General features: G+C 36.9%; 1 protein-coding gene across 2 annotated transcripts; it reads right to left on the bottom strand.

Annotated features, from left to right (window-relative positions):
• Nucleotides 1-24,908, bottom strand: TMBIM4 (transmembrane BAX inhibitor motif containing 4; the record flags this gene model as incomplete). 2 transcript variants are annotated; one of them, XM_080706051.1, is made up of 7 exons in its annotated part: nt 1-207; nt 989-1,034; nt 11,006-11,123; nt 13,212-13,245; nt 18,124-18,229; nt 19,680-19,788; nt 24,812-24,908. In XM_080706051.1, the coding sequence occupies 7 exons, from the start codon at nt 24,906-24,908 to the stop codon at nt 1-3; spliced, it is 717 nt and encodes a 238-aa protein (XP_080562177.1). The 2 variants fall into 2 exon arrangements, with proteins under 2 accessions (XP_080562177.1, XP_080562178.1); XM_080706052.1 differs by having other exon boundaries at nt 19,680-19,749; nt 24,808-24,853.
• Nucleotides 24,909-25,046: the final 138 nt, after the last annotated feature.

The raw sequence follows: 25,046 nt of genomic DNA, 5'->3' as shown, positions 1-25,046 counted from the left end.
TTACTTTTTATTAACTGCTTCCAAGAACCGTAACAGGTGCAGGAATAAATTGATAATATCCAAGTAGAGGCTGATGGCAGCTAATACATATTCCTCAGGTGACAGTTTATGCATCAGTGAGTGTGTGTCATAGATGATAAATCCACAGAAAAGAAGGGCTCCTCCAGCAGCCAAGACCAACTCCATTGTTTGACTGTAAAAAAATAACTAGAGGCAAGAGAATAAAGAAATAAGTTTATATTTGAGAACAGTGTTAAGACTCCTTAAGTTACTTCCCCTAATGATCTATTGCTATATACATATAATATATAATTAATACAATTAATATATAATTTAATAATATACATAATTTTGAACATAAATGTTTAAAAGCAGAGAAGCAAGGCAGGTCAAATTTGCTTTTGTCTGAAGAAAGGATGAATGATGGATGAATGAATATTCACTCTTCTTTTGATTAAATTACCCACTTGACTTTACATAGTAGCACTGTAAATATAAAGGTTGTCAGTTATAAGTAAGGGCCTTTTTCTACATAATTTAACTCATTTGCTCATTCATTTGTCTTTCAGTCAATAATAATGATCAACATAAAGCCTCGGTTTTTTTTTTTTTTTTTTTTTTTTTTTGGTGGTACTGGGGGTGGAAACCAGAGGCTTTATACCTCTGGGCTATACTCCCAGACCTATTTTTTATTTTATTTGGAAACAGGTTCTCACTAAGTTGCTGAGAGCCTCACTAAGTAGCTGAGGCTGGCTTTGAACCTGCGTGATCCTCCCGTCTCAGCCTCCCAAGTGCTGGGATTACAACCGTGTGCCACCACATCCAGCTCAGGCCTCGATTTTTAAGAGCTTATGCTATAATCATTCTACACACAGGTATTCCAGATAATTATAATTAAGTGTCCTCTAAGAGTAACTACTTCAGCTTTTTGAAGTTATTTATATTGTCAAAGCTTGATTATATTTCAGGTTATTCCAAAATAACTTACCTTCAAGAATCCTGACAAGCATAAAATCCACAAGACAGCAAACAGCCTATAAAAAAAATTTTAAATAATTTAGGATAGTGTTTATTAAAAACTTTGTAAGCCTATTCAACACTCCCCCCCCCCCCCGCGGGTCTGGAGATGGAACCCAGGAGCACTCTACCTCCAAGCTACACCTCCTGCCCTATTTTTTATTCTTCATTTTGAAACAGGGTCTCACGAGGTTATGGAGGACCTCACTAAGTAGCTGAGGCTGTCCTCGAACCGTGAACCTCCAGTCTCAGCCTCCTGAATTCTGGGATTACAAGTGTGCGCCACCATGCCCGGCTCATCCAACAACTTTTGAAGAAACATTACACTCACATTTTTCCAAAAAGTAATTAAAGTGTAAGAATTCATAAACAATGAATACTTAAAATACTTACTTTGCTATCCAATATTTTTTATGTTGAATAAAACTAGTTAGGTTTATTATTTTTAAAGTTTTCAAAAAACTTTCAAAAAGGTGTATTATGTTTAAAGCACAAAAAATTTGAAACAGGCAAAAATTACTAGAAGTATTTTAATAGAGATCTATAAAAATGTCTAGAAAATACATACATGAACAAATAAAAGATAACTGCATGTTTAAATCAAATAGCAATGGCAAATTGTTCTGTGAATATGCATATCTATTAACATTCACAATGTACTTCCTATTTTATTCTTATATATTGGGGAACTTAATTTATGTACACAAACCTGTCACTGATATAATTTTATGAGTTATCATTCAGTTATACACATAAACTTTATGATGAAGAACATCTAAGAAGTCAGTATTTTTTACCAAATTTGGGGCATTTTGCTGGTTCAGGCCTCAAGGAACTAGAGAAGCCCAATTTACCCTCCCTGCTTAAATTAAACCAGGTAAAATATATTAAACAGCTTCCAGACAATGGATAGCAAGCAGCACAGGACAGGGATTCTAGAGATTAGAAACAAAGATCTGCAATCGCCCAAGGAGATGGTTTTTAAGCTACAGCAGAAAACCTTACAGAGCCTTTTGGTCTCCTTGAGTTAAGGAGGCAAAAATGATCAGGAAGGCCAGGCTTACTAGAATTTGCAAGGCTTAATGCCAGGTAGAAGTGGTATACACAGAGAAAGTGAAAAAGGAAAAGAGGGAGAAAGAGAGCGAGAGGAAGCATGAGCAAGCTCGGATACTATGCAGTGTTCCCCCAAGTCTCTGAGTACTGATCAGTACATGCATATGTGAACAAGATAAGCAAAAGAGTCCACACAGGGAGGCAGGAAGAACAATCCTCACAGTTCACATAGGGCCAGGATAGGTTGCATTCAAACCAACAAGGGAAGAAATGCTTCTCAAAATTTGGGGGATTGAGTACTCAGAACAGTACTGTCTGATTAATAAGCCAAGTGATTTCTAATCTTAAATTTCTAATCCTGTCTAATAGAGTCTCCAAAAGGTTCTGGAAATTCCAGATAGGTTCAGAACGTTTCCAAGGAACTTAACTTTAGGCTACAACCTGGAAGAACAAGGCCAAAAATATTTCAGGTCATACAGAAAAATTTAGGATTCAATAATATAAATTTACAATGACCAGTATCCTGTCAAAATTATAAAAGCATACAAGAGTGCAAGAAATACTGCCTATAACAGGAGAAAAACCAAGCAGAAACATCCAGAAGTGACACGATGATACAATTAGTAGATAATAACATAAAAATATGTTCTCTATAGGAAAGCATGATCATGAGGAAAAAAGAAATGGAAGATATATTTATTTTCAAAGACATAAATTAAACTTCTGTAGATGAAAAATATGGTATATGAAATAAAAATATTTTAATTAATAGATTAGACACTAGAAATGGAAAGATTATTGAATGTGAAAACTGCAATAGAAACTAAACAAGACTTCCGACAAGATGGCGACCAAGAAAAGCGGGGCTTAAGAGCCCCGCTAACAACCAATCTCCATTACCACAAAATCAGCGCCTTTCATAGCCAGAAAACACCATCACCAGAGAAACAAAAAAAATCACCAGGCTCCAGAGAGAAAGCGGACTGAGAACAGAGCTCAGAGCCACAGAGGAGATACACCGGCCTCACGCCCGAGGACGTGGCAGCAGCGCCATACTGCTGGCGGCAGTGGCAAATTCACCGGATGGCTACAGCAAGCCGAGGTGAGCCGCTGCTGCACAGCCAGGCGGGATCTTTCAGCGCAGGGAACATCTAAAGCTCCCAGTGGCTGAGCTCAGCACACGCTGCAGGGACTCAGAGTGGAACTCAAAACCAGAGAAGAAAAAATACGCCAGCCTCATGGCCGAGGGCGTGGCAGCGGCTCCATATTGCCACTGGTGGCAGCAGCAGTGAATTCACCGAGTCCAGTATAGCTACATCTGCGTACTCAAGAACAGTGAGTCAAATTGCGGGCCCCAGAGGAGAAATCCCAGTACTGTACTCCCTGGACTTGACCCAGTGGGGGAGTGGCGGTGGCAGAGATATCACACCATAGGAGAACGTGCAACCTGGCACCCCCCATAGTCTAAAGCAGCCTCTATCGACTCCCTGGGTCTGAGACTCTGTGATACAATCCAGTAAAGGAGTAGTGGGGTCAGAGATACTACAGACTCGAGATCCAGAGCACCTTAAATGAAGTTTTAATGACCCAAGGGAAGAACCCAGAGAAGGCACAAACTTCCGAAATCATAGGAAAGAGGAATAACACTGGAGCAATGAATGCCCACAACCCCACAACATCAGAACCCGATAAAACAGAAAATCAGAGATTTCTAGAAGATCAAATCAGGAAAATAACTGTAGAAATAATAGAGGTGCTTCGAAAAGAATTCAGAGAGAGCCAAAAAGAGATAAAGGATGCAATTAATGAATTAAAGGCCTCAATTCAAAGCATGAACAACCGATTAGACCACATGGAGAACAGAATCTCGCTCTTAGAAGATGATCACTCCAAAAATGAACGCAAAGTTTCTAATCTAGGAAAAAATATCCGAAGCAGGAATCTGATATTGAAGAAATATGGGCCCATTTTAAGAGAGCTAACCTAAGAATAATTGGAATAGAGGAGGGAAAAGAAAGTGAAACCAAAGGGATCAACAATCTCTTCAAGGAAGTAATAGCAGAAAATTTTCCAAACATAGAGCAAGAGGTTGATACACAGATCCAGGAAACTTATAGAACTCCCTTTAGACAGGATCGGAGAAGAGGATCCCCACGCCACATAATTTTCAAAATGACCAATGTGGAAGCCAAGCAGAGAATCTTAAAGGCAACAAAAACAAAGGGCCAAGTGACATTCAGAGGCAAACCAATTAGAATCACTCCAGACTTCCCAAACCAAGTCATGAGAGCCAGAAGGGCTTGGAGTAACATATTCCAAACTGTGAAAGAAAACAACTTCCAGCCAAAAATTTTCTACCCAGCAAAACTTTCTATCAAATTAGATGGAAAAATAAGAAGCTTCCATGACAAACAGAAACTGAAGGAATTTATGTCTTCAAAACCAGCAGTAAAGAAAATACTCAAAGAGATTAACTACAAAGAAGAAATAGGTAACACACACCAGAACCAGAGAAACAAGAGTTTCCATCCAACAGTCAACTAAGATTGGTTATCTGTGGAGATTCATTACTTATGTTAGTCTTTTACCTATCTCTAAATGGTATTGTTTGCCTTTATTGTTGTTAATTTTTAGGATGTCTAGTTGGAATATTAATATACCTTCAGATATAGCATTTGGAAATATTTTATCCCATTCTATTAGTAACTTTTAACTCTGTTTACATTGTCTTTGGATATACAATATTTTTTTTTATTTTTAGGGAGTTTGTATACTCTTCTGTTGCCTGTGCCATTGAAATCATATCCAAGAAATCACTGCCAATTTCAATGTTGTGAGGTTTTATGACCCAGAGTTTCTTCTAAAAGTCTATAGTCTTAAGATTTATATTTAGGTCTTTTATCTATTTTGAGTTAATATTTGTATATGGGATTAGGTAAGGGTCCAATTTTACTCTTTTCCATGTAAGTATTATTTTTCAACAATATTTAGTTAAAAGATTATTATTTCCACCACCAAATGTTCATGGAAACCTTGTCAAAAATGACTTGACAATATATGGAAGAATTTAGCTCTAGGCTTTTATTTAACTCCATTGGTTTATATATCTGCCTTTAGAACAGTACTACACTGATTTAATTATTGTAGCTTTATATGGTTTGAAATCAGAAAATATATATCTTCTAGCTTTGTCTTTTTCAAGATCGTTTTGGGTATCTAGAGTCTATATTCCATATTAGTATAGATTTTTTTTCCTGAAAAATAAATATATAAATATATGATAGTTTCACCTAAAAAAAAAAATAGAAAAAAAATATTCTCTGGTAAGAAAGAAAGCAAAAAGAAATATTGAAATGTTATCTTTAAGTCATCAAAAGCTTGGTATCAGACAAATGAAACTGTTATGTGAGATTATCATTTTTAATTTTGGATAAATTGCTATAATACTAGATGTCAACCACTAAGCCAAGCATGGGAAGGAGGAATGGGGAGGGAATGGGGGGGGGATCGGGTGGGGGCTGACTGGGCGATGTGTGCATGTATGTCTACAAAATTTTTTATCCCACTATGATGTATGAATACAGTGCACCAATTAAAAAAAAATAACCTGACAATATAAAAAAAAAAGAAACTAAACAAAAGGAATAGAAAAAACACTAGGAAAAAAAGAGCAGAAAACAATGAGCTGAGACATCAAGAAGTCTAATAGACCTGGAACTGAAGTGTCAAAGTAGAAAGCAAGTGATAAAAATATTTGAATAAGTAATAACCACAATTTTTCCATAGCTGATGAAAACTTTGAACTGACAGATCCAAAAAGCAAAAGAAAACTGAAAGAAAAAATACCAAAATATATTATAACCAAATTACTAAAAACTAAGCCAGGAATGGTGATTATTTGGGAGGCTGATAGGAGGATCACAGATTTGAAGCCAGCCTCAGCAATTTAATGAGGCCTGTAGCAACTTAATGAGAACATGTTTCCAAATAAAAAATAAAATAGGGCTGAGGGTATAGCTCAGAGGTAGTACACCCCTGGGTTCAGTCCCAGTACCCCCCCACTACTGAAAAAGAGAATATGTTAAAAGTAAGCAAGGGGATTAAAAAGACATGAACAAGGAACAAATACAGGAAAGATGGTGGACTTTTTGTCAGAAACTGCATAAACCAGAGGGCGATGGTATAACATCTTTAAAACAGTGTAAGATTTTAAAAGATCTTTATGCAAGAAAAAGCCCGAAAACCTAGGATACTATATGGACAAAGATAACATTTTAGGGCAAGGATATTACCATAGATAAAGAAGATTATTTCATAATGATAAGGGATTTAGTTCATCAAGGGGAAAAACAATTTTAAATATTTTAGCATCTAAAAACATCTTCTAATACAAGGATACAAAACTTAGAAAACATACAGGAGAAATAGAGCCATACACACTTCAGCTGTAAATATCAACATCCCTGTAACATTAACTGACGGACCAAGAAGGCAGAAAATTACTAAGTATACAGAAGACTTGAACAACACTGTCAGTCAAACTAGACCTAACTGACATTTATCAAATACTCCATCCAAAAGCAGAACACATTCTCTTCCATCACAGTAAGAACATTTACTAAGATACCATAAAACAAATCTCACCAAATGCCACAGGACTAAAATCTTACAAAACATAGTCTCTAGCAATAAGATAAATAAGATATCAAATATACATACTATTATAATGTTGTGTGGCAAATGGAAGATAGGAGATCCAGTTGCTTCTCTAAAATAGCCACACAATTTCTCAAAACAGGCCTAATACACCTAAACTAGAAGGAAGCATCCTGCCACCTCTCACTATACATTCATTCAGGATTGTTAAGATCTTCAGACTTGCTATTTCATTCTTAATAGGGAAATTCCAAAGCTTCAGTACCAAGATTATGGAGAAGTTGGTACTAAGAACTATACAATGTCTGAGATTTCACCCTATTTTCAGGCCAATACATTAGCCTGGTACAATTTCTTCAATGCTACAAGGTATCCTAAGTGTAAGATAAATAACAGTGTACATGAGCAATAGCAGTGGTCAGAGAATTAGAATTTTTACACCTGCGAGCCCAGTTCATAAGGGATGATGTCATGAGGCTAGATGACACCTAGACAGTGGGTTCCGCTGTAAGAGAGGAATCCTGAATTTAGGGAACCGAATCTTTTTTTTTTTTTTTTTCTCTTTCTCTGTATCTCCCAAGGCTGTTCACTTTAAAAACAACCTTGAGCCGGGCGTGGTGGCGCACGCTTGTAATCCCCGCGCTTGGGAGGCGGAGACAGGAGGATCGAGCAGGTTCGAAGCCAGCGGCGCTGGCGTAAGAGACCCTGTTTCAAAAATATAAAATAGGTCTGGGAGTGTAGCCCGGAGGAAGAAGGGCTTCCAGGAACCCCAGTACCACCAAAAAAAATAAAAAATAAAAAAATAAAAATAAAAACAACCTTGAAAAGACAATCTGAAACGACGGGCAGTCAGTACATCATCAGAAAATAGTCAGAAACACAACAGGCTCATGAAACAGCTGTCTTCCAAAAGGCATTAAGATGATTCCTGGAGCTTTTTGATAAGATATTAGGGTAAGGCTACGAGAGGTCTGGACATTAACTCACTCTATTACTCACAATAACTGGACACATAAAGATGCTACATTTAAGCATGGCTAGACACTATGGATAATCAGGCCTAGAACATACATCTTTTCTTCACTTACAACAACCAGGTTGAAATCTGGCAAACTTAAGCTAAGTATGCCCACCCCAGTGACCTAGGTGCACACAAATAAAGATGGTTGTTTAGGTTCACAGGCCCCATTTGGTAAGTCTCTGGTAAGAATGAGAACCAAAGAGTTTTCACTTTAACTTATCTGCTATAAATGCAGTAATAGTCAAGTAAAGATTTGATGATCATGTCCTGCAAAATAACTCCTACGTTGTTACTTTACTTTGACTTATATCTCATTAAATATTTAAACACCAAAGTGCAAATTATCTGAGAATATAGGTTAAAAATAGATGATAAATTTCACAAATATAGTGCTGACTTTGCCATCCTGATACCAACTACAGGACTGACAAAAATAAATTCTATCCTCTTCTATCTCAATAAGATTAGTGATGTGTTTGTAAACTGGCTCTTCAAAGGATACCAAAACAAAAAAACAAAACAAAACAAAAACCCATTATTTGTAGCACTTCCTAACTTCTGTGGTGTAAATATCTCCACTGTGAACTCAGGGGCAGTCTCTCTCTAAACCATACCCTCATCCCTATTTTTTTTCTTATTGGTACACTGTAGTTTCACATCATAATGTGGATCATATTGACAAGTGGCACTATGGCCTATTTTAAGCTTCCAACAATTAACAACTACCTTGCAATATTCTTGTAAGCTGGGTCTAGAATATCAATGACAAGTTAGCTTATGTAGTTATAAGATTCAGTTCCTTCTGTGACAAAATTACTAGATAACAAATGATAACACAAAAAAATAATGTTCCAAGCCTCATTACAGCTTTAAGTTAATATATGAAGTACTGCCACCACTTTATTCTGTAACCAGACATTCACACATTTAACAAGTATTTCTTTAGTCTCTAACGTATCCTATAAACAAATCAGAATGAAAAACCTATAAACCTCTTTAAAGAAAAGCTTTTTGCTTGGTCTTTGTATCCCTTTTTGGCACTTAGCCACCACAATCATTTTGGCTTTGAGGCTTCATGTTAATTAGTGCTGTTAAAATTTGTTTAAATGCAGTAAATGCATTTTAAGTATCTCAATCTATGACACACTGGCCAAAATAGGATTATAATGAGGGATTATTCTAGAGAGTTATTATATTGCAATATCCTACAATTGATGTATCCCCAAGTAGTAGTAAAGTGTTAAAAGGTTTAAATATTCCATGATTGTGATTTCATTTTTGAAATACCTAGCTGCTGTGCGGACAACAGACTGAAAGACTGGGGATAGAGAGGCTAGTTGGTAAGAGACAAAGTTGAAAGGGTTCTTCTTCCAGTATTATAGCAAACAAGGCTATTCAGACTAAGTATCACATCCATCCCTATCCTCCCCCAAAACTAAAATGATGGACTAAAAAGAAAGCAAATTAAAAAACTTTTCTAAGAAACAGCAAATAAAAGCCGGGTGGACACTTGTAATCCCAGCATTTGAGAGGCTGAGACAGGAGGATCGGTTCGCGGACAGCCTCAGCTACTTAGTGAGGCCCTTTGCAACTCAGTGAGATCCTGTTTCAAAATAAAGAATAAAAAAAATTGGACTGGTGGGTGTAGCTCAGAAGTAGAATGCCCCTGGGTTTCATCCCCAGTACACACACACACACACACACACACACACACACACACACACACAGCCCAGCAAATAAGTAACAAGGTAGAAGGAAATTATTATCAAGCCAAAATCTTAAGTAAAAGTGGAAATCCAAAAAGAAAATAATTAATGGTATTTCACTGGAGTGGCGTAAAGTTTATGACCTTAATGTCAGAGATACCATCTATTACCTCCTCATCCTCACCCAGAGACTACATGGAAAGTTATCAATGCAAAAGGCAAGGTTAAGGCAAGGGAGGGGCTTGTCCCTGAGAAACTGCAACATCAGCGATCCCTGTACAGATTTGTATTACAAATTCACAACACCTGGGTGGTTAGGATATGGTAAGTCATAAATTTAGTTTCAGTGGACCCAATTTTATTTTAAAGATCCAGGCCAGTGCAAACCCAAATAACTATGGAAGAAGGTACCAACAACTTAATCTTCAAAGAAACTCAACAAAAAATTTAAGAATAGTTTTATAATATATAACCAAATACACAAGGAAATAAAAAATGTAAGAATTATCAGAAATAACCAACTATATAAAGACTTCAGAAATGTTTGGTCTCAGATTTCTATATGATAGGTATAAAATCAGTTTTATCAATAAATAGAAATGTGTTATGAAGAGGCTAAAATATAGGTTAGACTGTTTACCAGAACAAAAGTTCAAGAGAGATACCTGAATGAATTGGAGGGAGAACAGTTAGAGACTAGGATAGAAAAAGAAAACATGATAAACCGCTTACCATGTACCCCACATAATATATATGAAACATCTCCCCAAAAGAAAGAAAAAGAAAAAATCAAAATATAGCCTCTCCCTAAACCAACTCTGCTGTAATAAAACTATTTAGGCAACTTGCATGACTATATTTCATCTCAATTGGGATTTCTATAATCTAGACTACCAGGAAACAAAAGACAAGAGGAAAAAAAGTTTTACAAGAGTAGACTTTTGTAGATATTTAGTGCTATAACAGAAAAAAAAAAAAAAAGACAGAAAATGGTTGGGTGATGGTATGCCAACAGGCCATTGTGCCCTGAGAAGAGTATGCATTCTTACCAGATGAGGTCAACACAGTACCACTATCCTAATATAAAAGAGCCATTCCATATATTTGTTTAAAGAAGGACACAGGTAATCTAGATAGTTTTAAAATTTAGGTTTTAAAGTTCATGCAGACATCTCCAACATCTGAACCAGTTACACACCTTTGCCATAAAGATGTAGATGGTCTTAGTAACACTCATGCTAAGACAAAGACCTAAATAATTTCAATAAATTCCACAGTGTTCCTAAAGCATAAAAGCCGATCCTCTCAGGAAAGCTGGCCCCTTTTTCCCCTTCTATTCACTTTGCTTTCAGTACAAAAGGGAAGGAAATGACCCAACCACCTTCCATCTCCTATCTATTCTGAGAAAGTAGGCCTGGCCCTAATATTCAATGAGACTATCTCTGATTATCCTTCATTATAAGGCACCTCAAATTCACAATATAGCACTTCTCTCAAAACCATCTACAATAGGAAAGCCATCTATCAATTATGTCAAGAATATATAACTTACCCTGCTCCAAATTTGCTGAAATCTCTCTTAGATTGTAGAGTATATACAGTCAAACCAAGAAACACTGCAGTAGTCAGGACAAAAGCTTGCAGAATAATATACACATCATAGAAAGTAACTGTAAAATTAAAACGTTGGTTAAAAATGTACAAAAACATGCTCAATATAAAACAGCTTTTTTTCTGTCATTTTACAGGAATCTTTATTTTTCTCTTATATTACTTGCCAATAAAACAAAAGATTCCATATCCAGCCTCAAATATATTAGTACAACAAAATTGTACTCATTATGCAATAAAAAGTCTGCAAAAATTAATTCACAGAAAATAAGGAGTCACATTAATTTTGAGGTTATAAAAAGACTATAGAGATGTTACACATGGAATCAGATAGCAGTTCCATGGATATGATAGAATGATTCTCAACTTTCTCTGTTCCAGTTGCAGTTTATTACCATCTTTAGTGACTGTTCGTTATGGCTTAAATATCAACAGAAATGATTCTGGGTCCCCTAGCTAGCTAGGAATTCCTAGACAGTGGTAGCAATTCAAGCAATCGCCTGGTTAGTTGTACCCAGTTCATGAGCCTAACTCAAGGCAACTGAGCAAGAAAAAACACAAGGGCTGTCTCAAGTGGTCCTTCATTACCTTGAAGAAGAATGAATCCAACTACTAATTGCTTTTTATCTAAAGCTGTATATCTTGGAATACATTATCATGGGGTTTACTGAATTCGTATCAAATTATCTGCTGTAATTTTAGATAATCATCTAGATTGACTATGGTTATTGTAAAATAACTGCTGAACATTTTAACAGAATGTTAAATTGTAACCTCTTTGAAGGAGGTGGGTGCTTTGAACCCCAAACCATTTAAATAATTTTTAACTTTTCAAGGATGAATTATCTACATTATTTCTATTCTCAAATTACTAGAATTTTTCTACTTATTGCATTTAATATTAGAAAGCTGAACACAGAAAAAATTATAAAAATCAATCTTGCTTCTTGTCAATAACTTTAGTATATAATCAGGAAGAAAAGATATGACATTGATGAGGAAAATAATGTTTTCAGATTAACCTGTATGCATTTTTATCCACAATTCCATTAAGCCTGACCTAAACTTCGCTCCTATATAGTTACATGAGATGCACATGCTAATATTTATTTATTTTCCTTTTTGCAGGTCTGGGGATGGAACCCAGGGGCATTCAACCTCCGAGCTACATCCCCTGCCCTATTTTTTATTCTTTGTTTTTGAAACAGGGTCTCACTAAGTTGCAGAAAGCCTCACTAAGTAGCTGAGGCTGTCCACGAACCGTGATCCTCCGGTCTCAGCCTCCTGAATGCTGGGATTACAAATGTGCGCCACCATGCCCAGTACATGTTAATATTAATAGTAAGTAATAGTAATAGACAACACTGATGATAAGTTAATGTTAATACTTTCTATGTTGACAAGATTCAATTCTACTTTAGCATTTCTTAGTACTTATTTATATTCTGATTCTTTTAAAAGAGTAGTAGATCATCAAAAATACAGATTAAGTGATAGTAATGATAAAAATAGAAAAGATAAAGATTAATAATTTTTTCTTGATTAGAACAGTTAATGCTGACTTTTTGGTACTCAAAGCTAATCACTTCAAGGCAATCAGAATTCTTACTGTTAATTTCATGAAAAGTTTTTACTTGAGGTATTACACAGGGAATATCAAATAATTATGACAGACACTTGGCCTTCAAACACACAACATAAAAACCAGACATTACCACTATTTCTTGCAGTGCCACTTAGTAAATGAAATATGAGGATATGGCAGTAAAGCACAGTTCAAGGCAGGCACTTCATAGGGAGCTAAGCCCATGTGCATGTCTCACAACACACGCTCTCAATTCCTCAAGATCCCTTTAAATAGGGGGAAATTAGCTGTGCTTGTCTTATTTTTTATAAATAGGTAAACAGAAGTGGAATATTATTCTCCATTCCTTTCTTTTTTCTAAAGCTTCTATTTCCTCTAAGCTCAGCTGAACTCTGTAATGCATTAACATTTACATTTTGTATATATTTAAGTAGCCATTTTACTGTCACATTTTTGAAACATGACATTGTATGATGTTAAATTTTAACTACAAATAATTTTTAACTGAAAGATTTACACATTAAAAGTTCCTATAACATATAGAAATATAATTATAACTTACCAACAACTGCCACAGTCAGAGCTTCAAACAGAGTCTAAGGAAAAAAACATCTGAAATTAACTAATGCATGTAGAAGTTATACTACGTTATGTACACTTTCTAGTGTCTGTCAGGTCAATGTGATCCCAAGTGATGATAACTGAGAAGCCTGGTGAAGTATGTGAGACATCTATTAAGACGATTATAATGAAAATAATTCCACAACTTGTGGAGTGAGAATATTTAAATTCCTATTGTGGCAGAGCATGGTGGTGTACACCCATAATCTTAGTACTTGGGAGTCTAAGACAGGAGGACCTCAGGTTCAAGAACAGCCTTAGCAAGTCATGAGACTCTTCAATCTGAGAAACCCTGTTTCAAAATAAAAAAATAAAATCGGGCTGGGGCTGTAGCTTGGAGGTCAAATGCCTATGGGTTCAATCCCCAGTACCACACAAACAAAAAAAATTGTAATCCTATCACTCCTTAAGCTCGAATGTTTTGTAACTCCAACAGGAATATTATACAGTAAAAATACAAAAAATTATATTTTTCTTACTCTGAGATAAATATAAACAAAAAAGATATTGCAAATTGTACATATTTATAAAAAACCCTCAATATCTCACACAAAAATAAGAATAAAACATTTAGGGAGTACTTGGTGTAACAGTCTTAAAACTGTCTCCCAATATTCATTCTCTCTTTCTTCCCTAGTGTCAAATTTTTTTCATGTACATCTGGCTGTTCAGATTTAACATTATATTTTTCAGTCTCTCTTGCAGTTAGGTCCTACCATGTGCCTATTTAATGTGAGTAGACAAGTATTACTCTAGCTAAACTTTTTTAAGCAAGTGATCACAAAGACAAGGCCAGATGTAAAGCAGAGGCTGAATAATCATACTTCTGGTAGAAGCAATCCCTGTGCCCCATCCCACCTGAAATCAACAAATCAGAACCAGAGCAAAAATGGAATTAGAAAGTGCACGTGTGGAGGGAATAAAGCCACTGCTATATTTTAATGTTGTTGGTAGTGACAGGGAAGTGACAGCAAAAGATGACAGAATTTTTTTTCCCTTCTGTCTGGGGATTGAACCTAGCATCATTCTACTTTGGAAATATACTCCCAACCCTAGTTTTACTTTGAAACAGGGTCTTGCTAGGTTAATGAAAGCCTCACTATTGCTGAGGCTGTCCTTGAACTTGTGATCCTACTGTCTCAGCCTCCCAAGTACTAGGATTACAAGCTTGTGCCACCATGCCCAGCTTAATGCCCCCCCTCTTTTTATGGTGAAAATGAGGGTTGAACCCAGAGGCATTCTACCTCCAAGCGACACCCCCTGCCCAGCCCTATTTTTGTTCTTAATTTTTTTTTTTTTTTTTTTTTTTTTTTTTTGGTGGTACTGGGGTTCCTGGAAACCCTTCTACCTACAGGCAACACTCCCAGACCTATTTTATATATATTTTTGGAAACAGGGTCTCTTAAGCCATCAAGGCTGGCTTCAAACCAGCACGATCCTCCTGTCTTCACCTCCCAAGCATGGGGATTACAAGTGTGCGCCACCACGCCCGGCTTGTTCTTAATTTTGAAACAAGATCTCACCAAAGTTGCAGAAAGCCTCACTAAGTAACTGAGGCTGGCAGCAAACCTGTGATCCTCCTGTCTCAGCCTCCCAAGTACTAGGATTACAAGAATGAACTACCACCCCTGGCTTAATGTCCCCTTTAAAACATACATGTATACATACCTCCTAGGGCAAAGTAAGATTCATGTCCTTTTTTATTTTGGTAGAAAATAATAACAACAACAAAAATATAGTGTGAGAGGTCACTGAGTAATCTGAGATGTACCTTCCTTTGTTCCTTATTTGTTAAGCCACGTTTAGCTATGGGTATGATGAATGGATTTAGTAATAAGTGACCATCTTGTTTACAAGCATTTGGCTGATGATTTTCTAGTGAGGCTTCTCCTCTCTGGGCAAAATTGGCCTGTACCTTCTTCCTACATTTAAACCAGTCTTTCTTAAAGAAGGCTGTGTATGGACTTAGAGAGGAAGTCTACAACATGATCCTGTTTATAGTGCAGGCTTCCTCTCTCCTGGCACACAGCTGGCTGGGCTAGGAGGTTGAAATCTGACCCAAGGCCTGGGGACCCATATTTGTTTAACAATTTACAATGTGACCTGTGCCAACAACTAGCTGTAACAATCAGATTCTTTCTCACTCAGGAATTTGGCTCAAGGAAGTGGAACAATGACAGCAGAAGCTAAAGCTAAAAGGTAAATGAGTAACTGTGGGGCCAACAATGGGTCATATAAAAATTAAAAACAAAAAAAATGGAAACTAATGTGTATGGACAGTTCTAAGGTAAAGAACAGAATAAGAGAGAGGAGACCACAAGCTCCTCCTCCCACTGGATTTCCTACAAGAGCATCATTTCTACAACCATCCTCTCTTTCTTTTCTTTTCTTTTCTTTTTTTTTTTTGGTGGTACTGGGGTTCCTGGAAGCCCTTCTACCTCTGGGCTACACTCCCAGACCTATTTTTACATTTTTTTTATTTGGAAACAGGGTCTCCTAAGCCAGCGCACGCGGCTGGCTTCGAACTTGCATGATCGTCCTGTCTCTGCCTCCCAAGCCGGGGATTACAAGCATGCGCCACCACGCCCAGCCTCTTTTTCTTTCTTTTCTTTTTTTCTTTTTTTTTTTTTTTTTTTGGTGATACTGGGTATGGAACCCAAGGGTTTTCTATCTCCGGGCTATATTCCCAGCTCTATTTTTATATTTGGAAACAAGGTCTCACTAAGTTGCAGGGGGGCCTCACCAAGTAGATGAGGCTGGCTTTGAACCTGCGATTCTCCTGTCTCAACCTCCCAAGTACTGAGATTACAAGCACATACCACCACACTCAGCTCCAACCTTTCTCTCTTTCTTCTTAAGACCTGGTATGTTTGGGTTGGTGGGTTCCCAAGTTGTTATACCCTTAATATAAATTCACTACTACTTGCAATAATTTGGTTTAGGACTGATAATCTTGCAAACAAAAGAGCTTAAGATTTAAATGAGTAACCTTGAGCCCTGCATGTTGGCGCATGTTTGTAATCCCAGCATTCAGGAGTCTGAGACAGGAGGATTTCGGTTGGCAGACAGCCTCAGCTACTTACTGAGGCCCTCTGCAACTTAGTAAGACTTTTTCAAAATAAAGAATAAAAAAAATAAAGATGGCGTGTAGCTCAGAGGTAGAAAGGCCCTGGGTTCCATCCTCAGTACTATAAAGTAAATAAATAAATAAATAACCTTGCCTATAACTGAAACTTCTAAAGTCAGGAGCTTTCACTATGTTAGCACAAATCCATTACCAGAATTTACAAACTTTCTTTAATTAGAAACATTTTAATCTGATCCATAACTTTTTCACTCTTACTTGAGCCTGGTCCTCCACCTCTTTCTCCTTAATTCTATTCTATTCACTTTGTTTCTTTCTTTTCTTTCTTTCTTTCTTTTCTTTTTTTTTTTTTTTTTTTTTTTTTTGGTGGTATTGGGGTTCCTGGAAACCCTTCTACCTCCGGAATACACTCCCAGACCTATTTTATATTTTTATTTGGAAACAGGGTCTCTTAAGCCAGAGAGGCTGGCTTTGAACCTGCACGATCCTCCTGTCTCAGCGTGGGCCACCATGCCCGGCTATTAGCTTTGTTTCTCATGCTCACTCTATCAGCCATCTGATAGACCATCAACACAAAGGCAAAGCCAGAACTAACAGCAGTGACTGTTGTTTACATAATGTTTCTTTTTTTGTGTGTGTGTAGTACTGGGGATTAAACCCAATTAAACTCAGAGGTATTCTGCCTCCAAACTACACCTCCAGCCCTATTTTTCTTCTTTATTTTGAAACAGGATCTCACTAAGTTGCATAGGAACTCATTAAAGTAGGCTGAGGTTGGCAGCGAACCCGCGATCCTCCTGTCTCAGCCTCCCAAGTACTGAGATTACAGGTGTGTGCTACCACACCAAGCATATTATTAATAATTTAGAATATTTTGAGCCAGGTGTGGTGGTGCAAGCTTGTAATTCCAGTACTTGGGAGGCTGAGACAGTAGGATACCAGGTTTGCGGCCAGCCTCAGCTACTTAGGGGCCCTTTGCAACTCAGTGAGACCCTGTTTCAAAATAAAGAATAAAAATAGGGTTGGGGGTGTAGCCTGGAGTCGTAGAGTGCCTCTGGGTTCCATTGCTAGTACTGCAAAAAAATAAAAAAAATAAAAAAGAGAATATTTTGGAATAAATTTTGAGGTCAGAATCTCAATCATATTGGATATGAGAAGAGACAAAATGTGAAAATCGACTGAGCATTACTAATCTTACTTAGACTTAAAGTGAGTTTTTACAGGTGACAGAGTTTTAAAGTTAGATTCTCCTATGTATGAATCTGAAAAAAAGTAAAGTACATCATTTGAGCAAAATGGTCCTCTAAAAAGAACAGAAAAATAAGATAGAAATGACACTGATGAGTTAATAGAAAAGGATTTAAGTTCAATGAGATTAAGGCCACAAATAATTCCTTCCCCCAAATCACAGAATATCAGAGGTAGAAAGTATCACTGGGATTATCTATCTTAATCCTTTTATTTTGCATATGGAAAAATAATTAGTTGCAGAAAGATTAAAAATGCCTTGCCAAAATGTCACAGTTGAAAAGCCAGGTCATCTGATTCCAATTCAGTGTTTTTTACCCCAAAGTCTAATAGAAAAACCTTTGATGCAAGTGGTTAAAAATTACAAAAGACTACAAAATTATAAATAACTACCTAAAATACTCTCATTAAAACTAAATTCAATTTTGTTCTCTCATTGTTATATGTGTATATGCATTCAATTAAATTCTTTAAAAACTCAGGCTAATTTTAAAGGAATAAACATGATAAAAGTACTCACAAATCCAAAAAGCAGATACAAGTTAAGAGGGTGCTTATGTCTGTTGATAGTCAATGCAAAAATCAAACCCAAAGATCCAAGAGCAAACACCAAAATTAAGGCAGGACTGAAAGACATAATATTAAAATGTTTTAAGTTTTAAAATACTATGAATAGTGTTATCCAATTTAATAAAATTTATCTATCTTATGTGTTAATAAAAGGGCAATAAAAAATCTGAAATGATCCTTTCTCAACTTTCAAAATAAATTACTTTTCTATCTGGAAAATTTGAGGGGTATGAGATGAACATGGGGACAAGGAAAAGACCCACCAAGAATGTGAGAGAACATTCCTTCTTTATGACTTCTATCATATTTGAATAAGGTTGGTAATTAGTATAGTGCTTTTATAAGTAAAACACAAAGCCGGGTGTGGTGGCGCATGCTTGTAATCCCAGCATTCGGGAGGCTGAGACCAAAGGATCGCAGTTGGCGGACAGCCTCAGCTACTTAGTGAGGCCCTCCGCAACTCAGTGAGACCTGGTTTCAAAATAAAGAATAAAAAAGAGAGCAGGGGCTGTAGCTCAAAGGTAGATTGCCCCTGGGTTCCATCCCCAGACCCGCAAAAAAAAAAAAAAAAAAAAAAAAAAGTAAACTACAATAGAGAAAAGATATTAAGCAGTAAGCAAATTTTACACATAACTACTTTTTAGGGTATTTATCATATAGCTGTAATTTAAATTAATTTATTCCAAATAGTAAATAATTTAAGACTTTCCTTTGTGCCGGGCGTGGTGGCGCACGCTTGTAATCCCAGCATTTGGGAGGCTGAGATGGGAGGATTGAGGTTTGTGGACAGTCTCGCCTACTTAGTGAAGCCCTTTGCAATTCAGTGAGACCCTGTTTCAAAATAAAAAAACAAAAAATAGGGCTGGGGGTGTAGCTCGGAGGTAGAATGCCCCTGGGTTCCATCTCTAGTATGGAAAAAAAAAAAAAAAAAAAAGGACTCCCCTTTGGTAGAGGGAGGGGAGACAAAAATTCTTTACTTTTAAGAAAATGTTCATTCTTCATGTTTCCTTTCCTTCAATATAAAGAAACCATATTATTTTCAGCCACAGAAATAATTATGTTGAAAGTAAAACTTTTCATTAGGGATCAAGTGGAGCTCTTCTAGAAATGTCAAAGTGAAATAACCCTAATCATAAACCAACACTAAAATGAACTAATGTTTGTCAAGTACCTTTATTTTTCAAACACTGTCCTATGCTTTAGGAACAGAGGAAATACTAAAATAAAATTAAACAGACTTGACCTGCATGTAAAAATTCTGAATACTATTTCAGGAGATGAAGGCTAAACCCTAAGAAACAATAAGCTAAAAAGAGTAAAGAACTATGCTGTGCAGCATTTTCTTCATCAAAAACAAAACTAATCTGACTTATAGGTGTTAGAAAATGGAGCTTTTTTACATTTTAACCTCAAAAGCTGAGAGAAAAGAAATGAACTTTGCTTATATATGTCTTCTTGATTGTATGTTATGTCTGAAAATGATTCAAAGGCATCTCATTATCTTACCTTTCATGTACAAATGTCCGTATTGACTCAAAGTATAAGAACACGGTAGAGGTCACTGTCGTTAAGAGAACTTGTAGAGAAAGGATGCTGTAGACTTTTCTGAGAAAGGCTAAAAGATAAAATGTTACATAAATATTATTTATTGTAGAACTGATCCCAAAATTATGTTTTTACATTTATTCTTTCCTAAATAGTAATCTAAGTAAAGTAACCTGTAACTAAACTAGGAAGAAAAAGCCTCCGAAGTAATTTATTAATTATAGAGAATAGCTAATCCTCTGAAAAAAGTGAGATTTTAAATTAAGTTAATGGGCCAGTAGGGTAACTATAGCTAAAAATAATGTAAGGTACATTTCAAGATAACTAGGAGAGGACTTTGTTATCACCACAATGAAATGATACATGTTTTAGGTGATGGATATGCTAATTACCCTGATTTAATAATTATACAATAACTATTACACTTTATCCTGTAGATATGTATAGTTGCTATGTATAAATTAAAATAAAACTTATATTAAAAACTCCTGACATAAAGATGATTCAAATAATACATTGAACTAAAAAATACAATGAACTACCAAGAAGTCACTATGACCTTCAGAAATAAATCATTAACAGTTCTCACATTTTCTCTTTGTACATACACTGATAACATCCCTTTCCCCTCAACCCCCTAGCTAACTTCTAATCAACCATCTTTCAAGATTCAGCCTTTCTCAGTTCACCAGTCCAAATTAAATGTTCCTCCTTCACATTTCCAAGAAACCCTAAATACGCCCCTAATTACTCCATAATAAGTCTATTTGTACTTCACCCTCATTAAATTATCAAGACTAAACATTCTCTAATCATAGGAGAAAGGCTTATTCATTTCCATACCCCTGGCAGTCATTCTAGACAATGATATGGAATAAATAATCATTAAATTTTGATGTTAAATAAACTGATATGGAATTAATGGAGAATTTTGCAATTAAAGGAACAGAAAAGATACTATTTTGAAACATAATAATGGAGCCACATAGCTTCTTAGAGTTCTGTGCTTAGGTGGGCAATAAAAACCATGTTCAATGACCTTCACCCAAAAGTCACTGTAGTCTGGAATATTCGCAGAAGGATAAATTTTTATGAATTTACAGATTTAGCACAAGTTTCTTTAAAAATATTATCTGTTACAAAAGCAATAAATATTTATAGGTAGTATCTAAAAAACACAGATTAGCAAAGAACTGAATATAAAAATTATTCTATCAGACTACTCAGAGAAAACCACTAACAGCTTTATGTATATTGTTCCAGTTTTTCATGACATGTAAACTTGTGTGTATACATACACATCCATATAAACATTACATATTTCTATATACATTGAAAAAAAGTATGTGTGTGATTTCCATGACTGGGTCATAAAAGGTGCAGTGGCTTTCTCCTTGCTCTCTCTCATGTACTGCTTGCTCTGGGGGAAGCTAGCACCCATGCCATGATATGTTCAGCCTTCATATGACTACAGCTGTGGCCATCATCTTGACTAGAACCTCCTGAGACCCTGGTGGAACCACCTCTCTAAGCCACTTACAAAGTCCTCACCCTCAGAAATTATGTGAGATAATAAATATTTGTTGTTTTAAGCCACTAAATTCTGGGATCATGTTACATAGCAGTAGATAGATAATACACCTGGTTAGTTCCTTCTCAAACAGCCCAACTGCTATCTCCCTTAAGAGTTCTTTCTCTGGCCATTCCTTAACTACAGTTGCTGCCAGCCTATGCTCTATTTTCTAGTCACACCTCTCTATCAAAGTCACAAGTTTATTCATTGGCTTGGCTTACTTCTTTAGGTCTGTCTCCCCTACTCTCCCATGCAAATGACAACTTTTGAGGGAGGACTGAAACTACATCTATCCACTTTATATCTCTAACATCTGATACAGACTCCAATCAAGTTTTTTTGTTTTTTTGTTTTGTTTTGTTTGGTGGTACTGGGGTTCCTAGAAGCCCTTCTACCTCCGGGTTACACTCCCAGACCTATTTTTACATTTTTATTTGGAAACAGGGTCTCCTAAGTCAGTGCCCGCGGCTGGCTTCGAACCTGCGCGATCCTCCTGTCTCTGCCTCTCAAACGTGGGGATTACAAGCATGCGCCACCACGCCCGGCTCCAATCAAGTTTTTAAAATGAAGAAAAATGCAAATTAAAACAATTTTTGTTGTTTTTGTTGTCTACCATAAGACTCAAAGAACTATGACCCTCTGGCCAAACCCAAACTACCCACCTGACTTTGTAAGTAAAATTTTCTTGGTACTTTGTCACATTTACTCATTAGTGTATCCTTTACATTTTGCTTCTAAACCATAGCAGAGTTCAGGAATTGGAATAGAGACCTTATGACCTACAAAGCTGAAAATATTTACTACTCTGCCCTTTGTAGAAAATGAGTGTCCCCCTGATCATTGCAGAAGATTAAAAGTTTGATTATTCTGTGTTGGTGAAGGGCACAGAATCAAGTACCCTCATACACTGTTTGCTAAAGAGTCAACAGGCACAATCATTTTGAAGACCAATGGACAACTTTTGTTTTGTTTTCTTGTGGTACTGGGGATTGGACCCAGGGGCATTCTACACGCCAGCCCTTTTTGTTTTGGTTTTAGAAAAAAGATCTTACTAGGTTGCTGAGAGTCTTGCCAAATTGCTGAAGTGGTGTAGAACCTGCGATCCTCCTATCTCAGCCTCCCAAGTATGGAGATTCCAGATATGCACCACCATCACTGGCATAAGTCAAATTTAAAATGTACATCTTTTGTTCCTATAGCTTCATTTCTAAAAATTTACCCAACAACTATCTTGAAGAAATTTACAAAAATATGGAAGGATGTTCCGTGAAGCACTATTTAAAGGGATAAAATAGAAAACAACTATCATGAGACAGTTAAATAAATTATACCCAGGAGTGGAATTATTGGATTATATGGTAATTCTATTTTTAACTTTTGAAGGAACTGCTATATGGTTTTCCTTAATGGCTGTACATTTTTGCATTCATATGTTGAACCATCCTTAACATTCTAGGAATAAATTTATAGCTATATAATTTTTTTAACTTCAAGAGAATTAAAGTAGGGTCTTGAAGAGCTAAATGCAATCCTATATTCATAACTATTATTTACAGTTGCCAAGAGGTAGAACCAAAGCAAATGACCATCAATGGATGAAGGATTAACAAAATTTAGTATATACATACAATGTAAAATTCAGCCTCAAAAGGGAAGGAAATTCTGACATGTTACAACATGGATGCATTAATCCCAAACTTTCAAATCTGTAACTAATTCAATGAAACTGACACAGGTTCACTAAAATAGGTTGAGAATCATAATCTATTTTAAAGCCAGATGTGGTACAGCATGTTTGTAATCCCAGCACCTGGGATTTGAGACAGGAGGATCAAAGGTTCAAAGATAGCATCAGCAACTTAGTGAGACCCTGTCAGGTCCTTGGCAACTTAGTGAGACCTTGTTTTAAAATAGTAAAATAGGGTTGGAGGGTGTAGCTCAGAGGTAGAATGCCACTGGGGTCAATCCCCAGTAAAACACACACTATAGCATAATTATATTCTTATTATATAATGCTATGATATACTATATGCAAATTTTATTAGTGTTCCACATCTGGAATGATGGGACAAAATAGGTTAAGAAATTATGCTAATTAAAAATAATTCAGTTATAAAAAGACAAACACCATAAAGTTCCACTCATACAAGGTATTTTGATCAGTCAAATTCAGAGATGAGAAGCAGAGTAATGGTTGTCTGGTAGAAGGGGAGGAGGGAATGGGGAGTTGATGTTTAGTGGGTATTTAGTTTCACTTTTGCAAGATGAGAAAGTTCTGGAGATTGGATATACAATGTGAAAATATACAGTACTGAACTGTGTACTTAAAATGGTTATGATAGTAAATTTTATATGTATTTTAAACAACTTCAAAAATATTTTAAGGGAGCTCACTTGTCAAAATAAGTTCAAAATTCATTCCAAGAAATATAGATACTAGGCACAAGATTCTTCATCCATCAGAACTATCTGCATAATTCAGTTTCTTGAATCAGCATTCAACTGCCCAGACAGGCTGAACATCTAGGTCAGCCTCGTGATCTAGTGTGGCTGAACTAGGACAGGCAGTGACTTCGACTTACTTGATATTTCAAATTCAAAAGAACATCTGCTCACTGGATCTTGGATACTAACTTAAAACATGGCATTTTGACTGATTGAAGAAGCTTCTGATTCCAGCTATTTCCTCAGTAATACTCAAACATCTGTTTAGTTCTAGGCCCTGCAGAGAAAATACTGAGCAAGACGGATAAAGTCTCTGCCCTGAGAAGGCTTTCAGTCCAGCACAAGAAACAGACAAGCAAATAAAAACTTATAACAAGTTCACACCCTTTCAAGGAAACACATCGAGTAAGCTACTGCACTTGAGTGGACGTCGCAAAGCTCAACCTTTAGTCTTTTTCAAAGATGAGCTCACATAGAAAACTTATTTTCATTAAAAAAAAAAAAAAGGTGCCAGGCATGATGGCGCACGCTTATAATCCCAGCATTTGGAAGGCTGAGACAGGACGATCGCAGTTCACAGACAGCCTCAGCTACTTAGTAAGGCCCTTTGCAACTCAGTGAGGCCCTGTTCCAAAATAAAAAATAAAAAGTTGGGCTGGGGGTGTGGCTTGGAGGTAGAATGCCCCTGGGTTCCATCCGCAGTACTGGAAAAAAAAAGTAACTTTCCCTCTGTTTTAATTTTAAAAATACCAAAAGTTAAAGCTGGCCGGGAGTAGTGGCGCCGCACGCCAAGAAATCCCAGTACTTGGGAGGCTGAGACCGGAAAAGATCGCGGGTTCGGGACCAGCCTCAGAAACTTAGCGAAACTCTGTTTCGAAATAAAAAGATAAATAGGGCTGGGGTGTAGGTTAGAGATAGAATGCACGTAGGTTCAACCCCTTAGTACTACTACCATTAACAATAATGATGACGATGATGGTGACAATGACAGTGCTGATTATGGAGGTCCCCCGGGGCGGGAACGACCCTCCGCCAACCCCTGAGACGCCGGCCTGCAGGCGACGCCGACACCTACCCATTCGGATGTGTACGCTGGCCGACGCCACGCAGCTGCCATAGTTGAAGTCGTCCTCGATGGAGGAGCAGGGGTAGCGGGGGTCGGGGCCCGCCATGGCGGCTGCAGATCCCCCGCGAACCGGGCGGCAGAGCCGGCGAGACCTCCCAACACCACCGCCTCGACCCGCTTCCGGGAAGAAGCGACCCAGACCGAACTAGCCGAGCTGCCGCGGCGAGGCGAGCCCCGAGCGCAT

This window comes from Muscardinus avellanarius (assembly GCF_963383645.1).
Source record: "Muscardinus avellanarius genome assembly, chromosome: 11".
NCBI lineage: Eukaryota > Metazoa > Chordata > Mammalia > Rodentia > Gliridae > Muscardinus > Muscardinus avellanarius.
The sequence above is the reverse complement of the archived record's forward strand: the minus strand, read 5'-3'. Positions and strand labels throughout refer to the sequence as shown.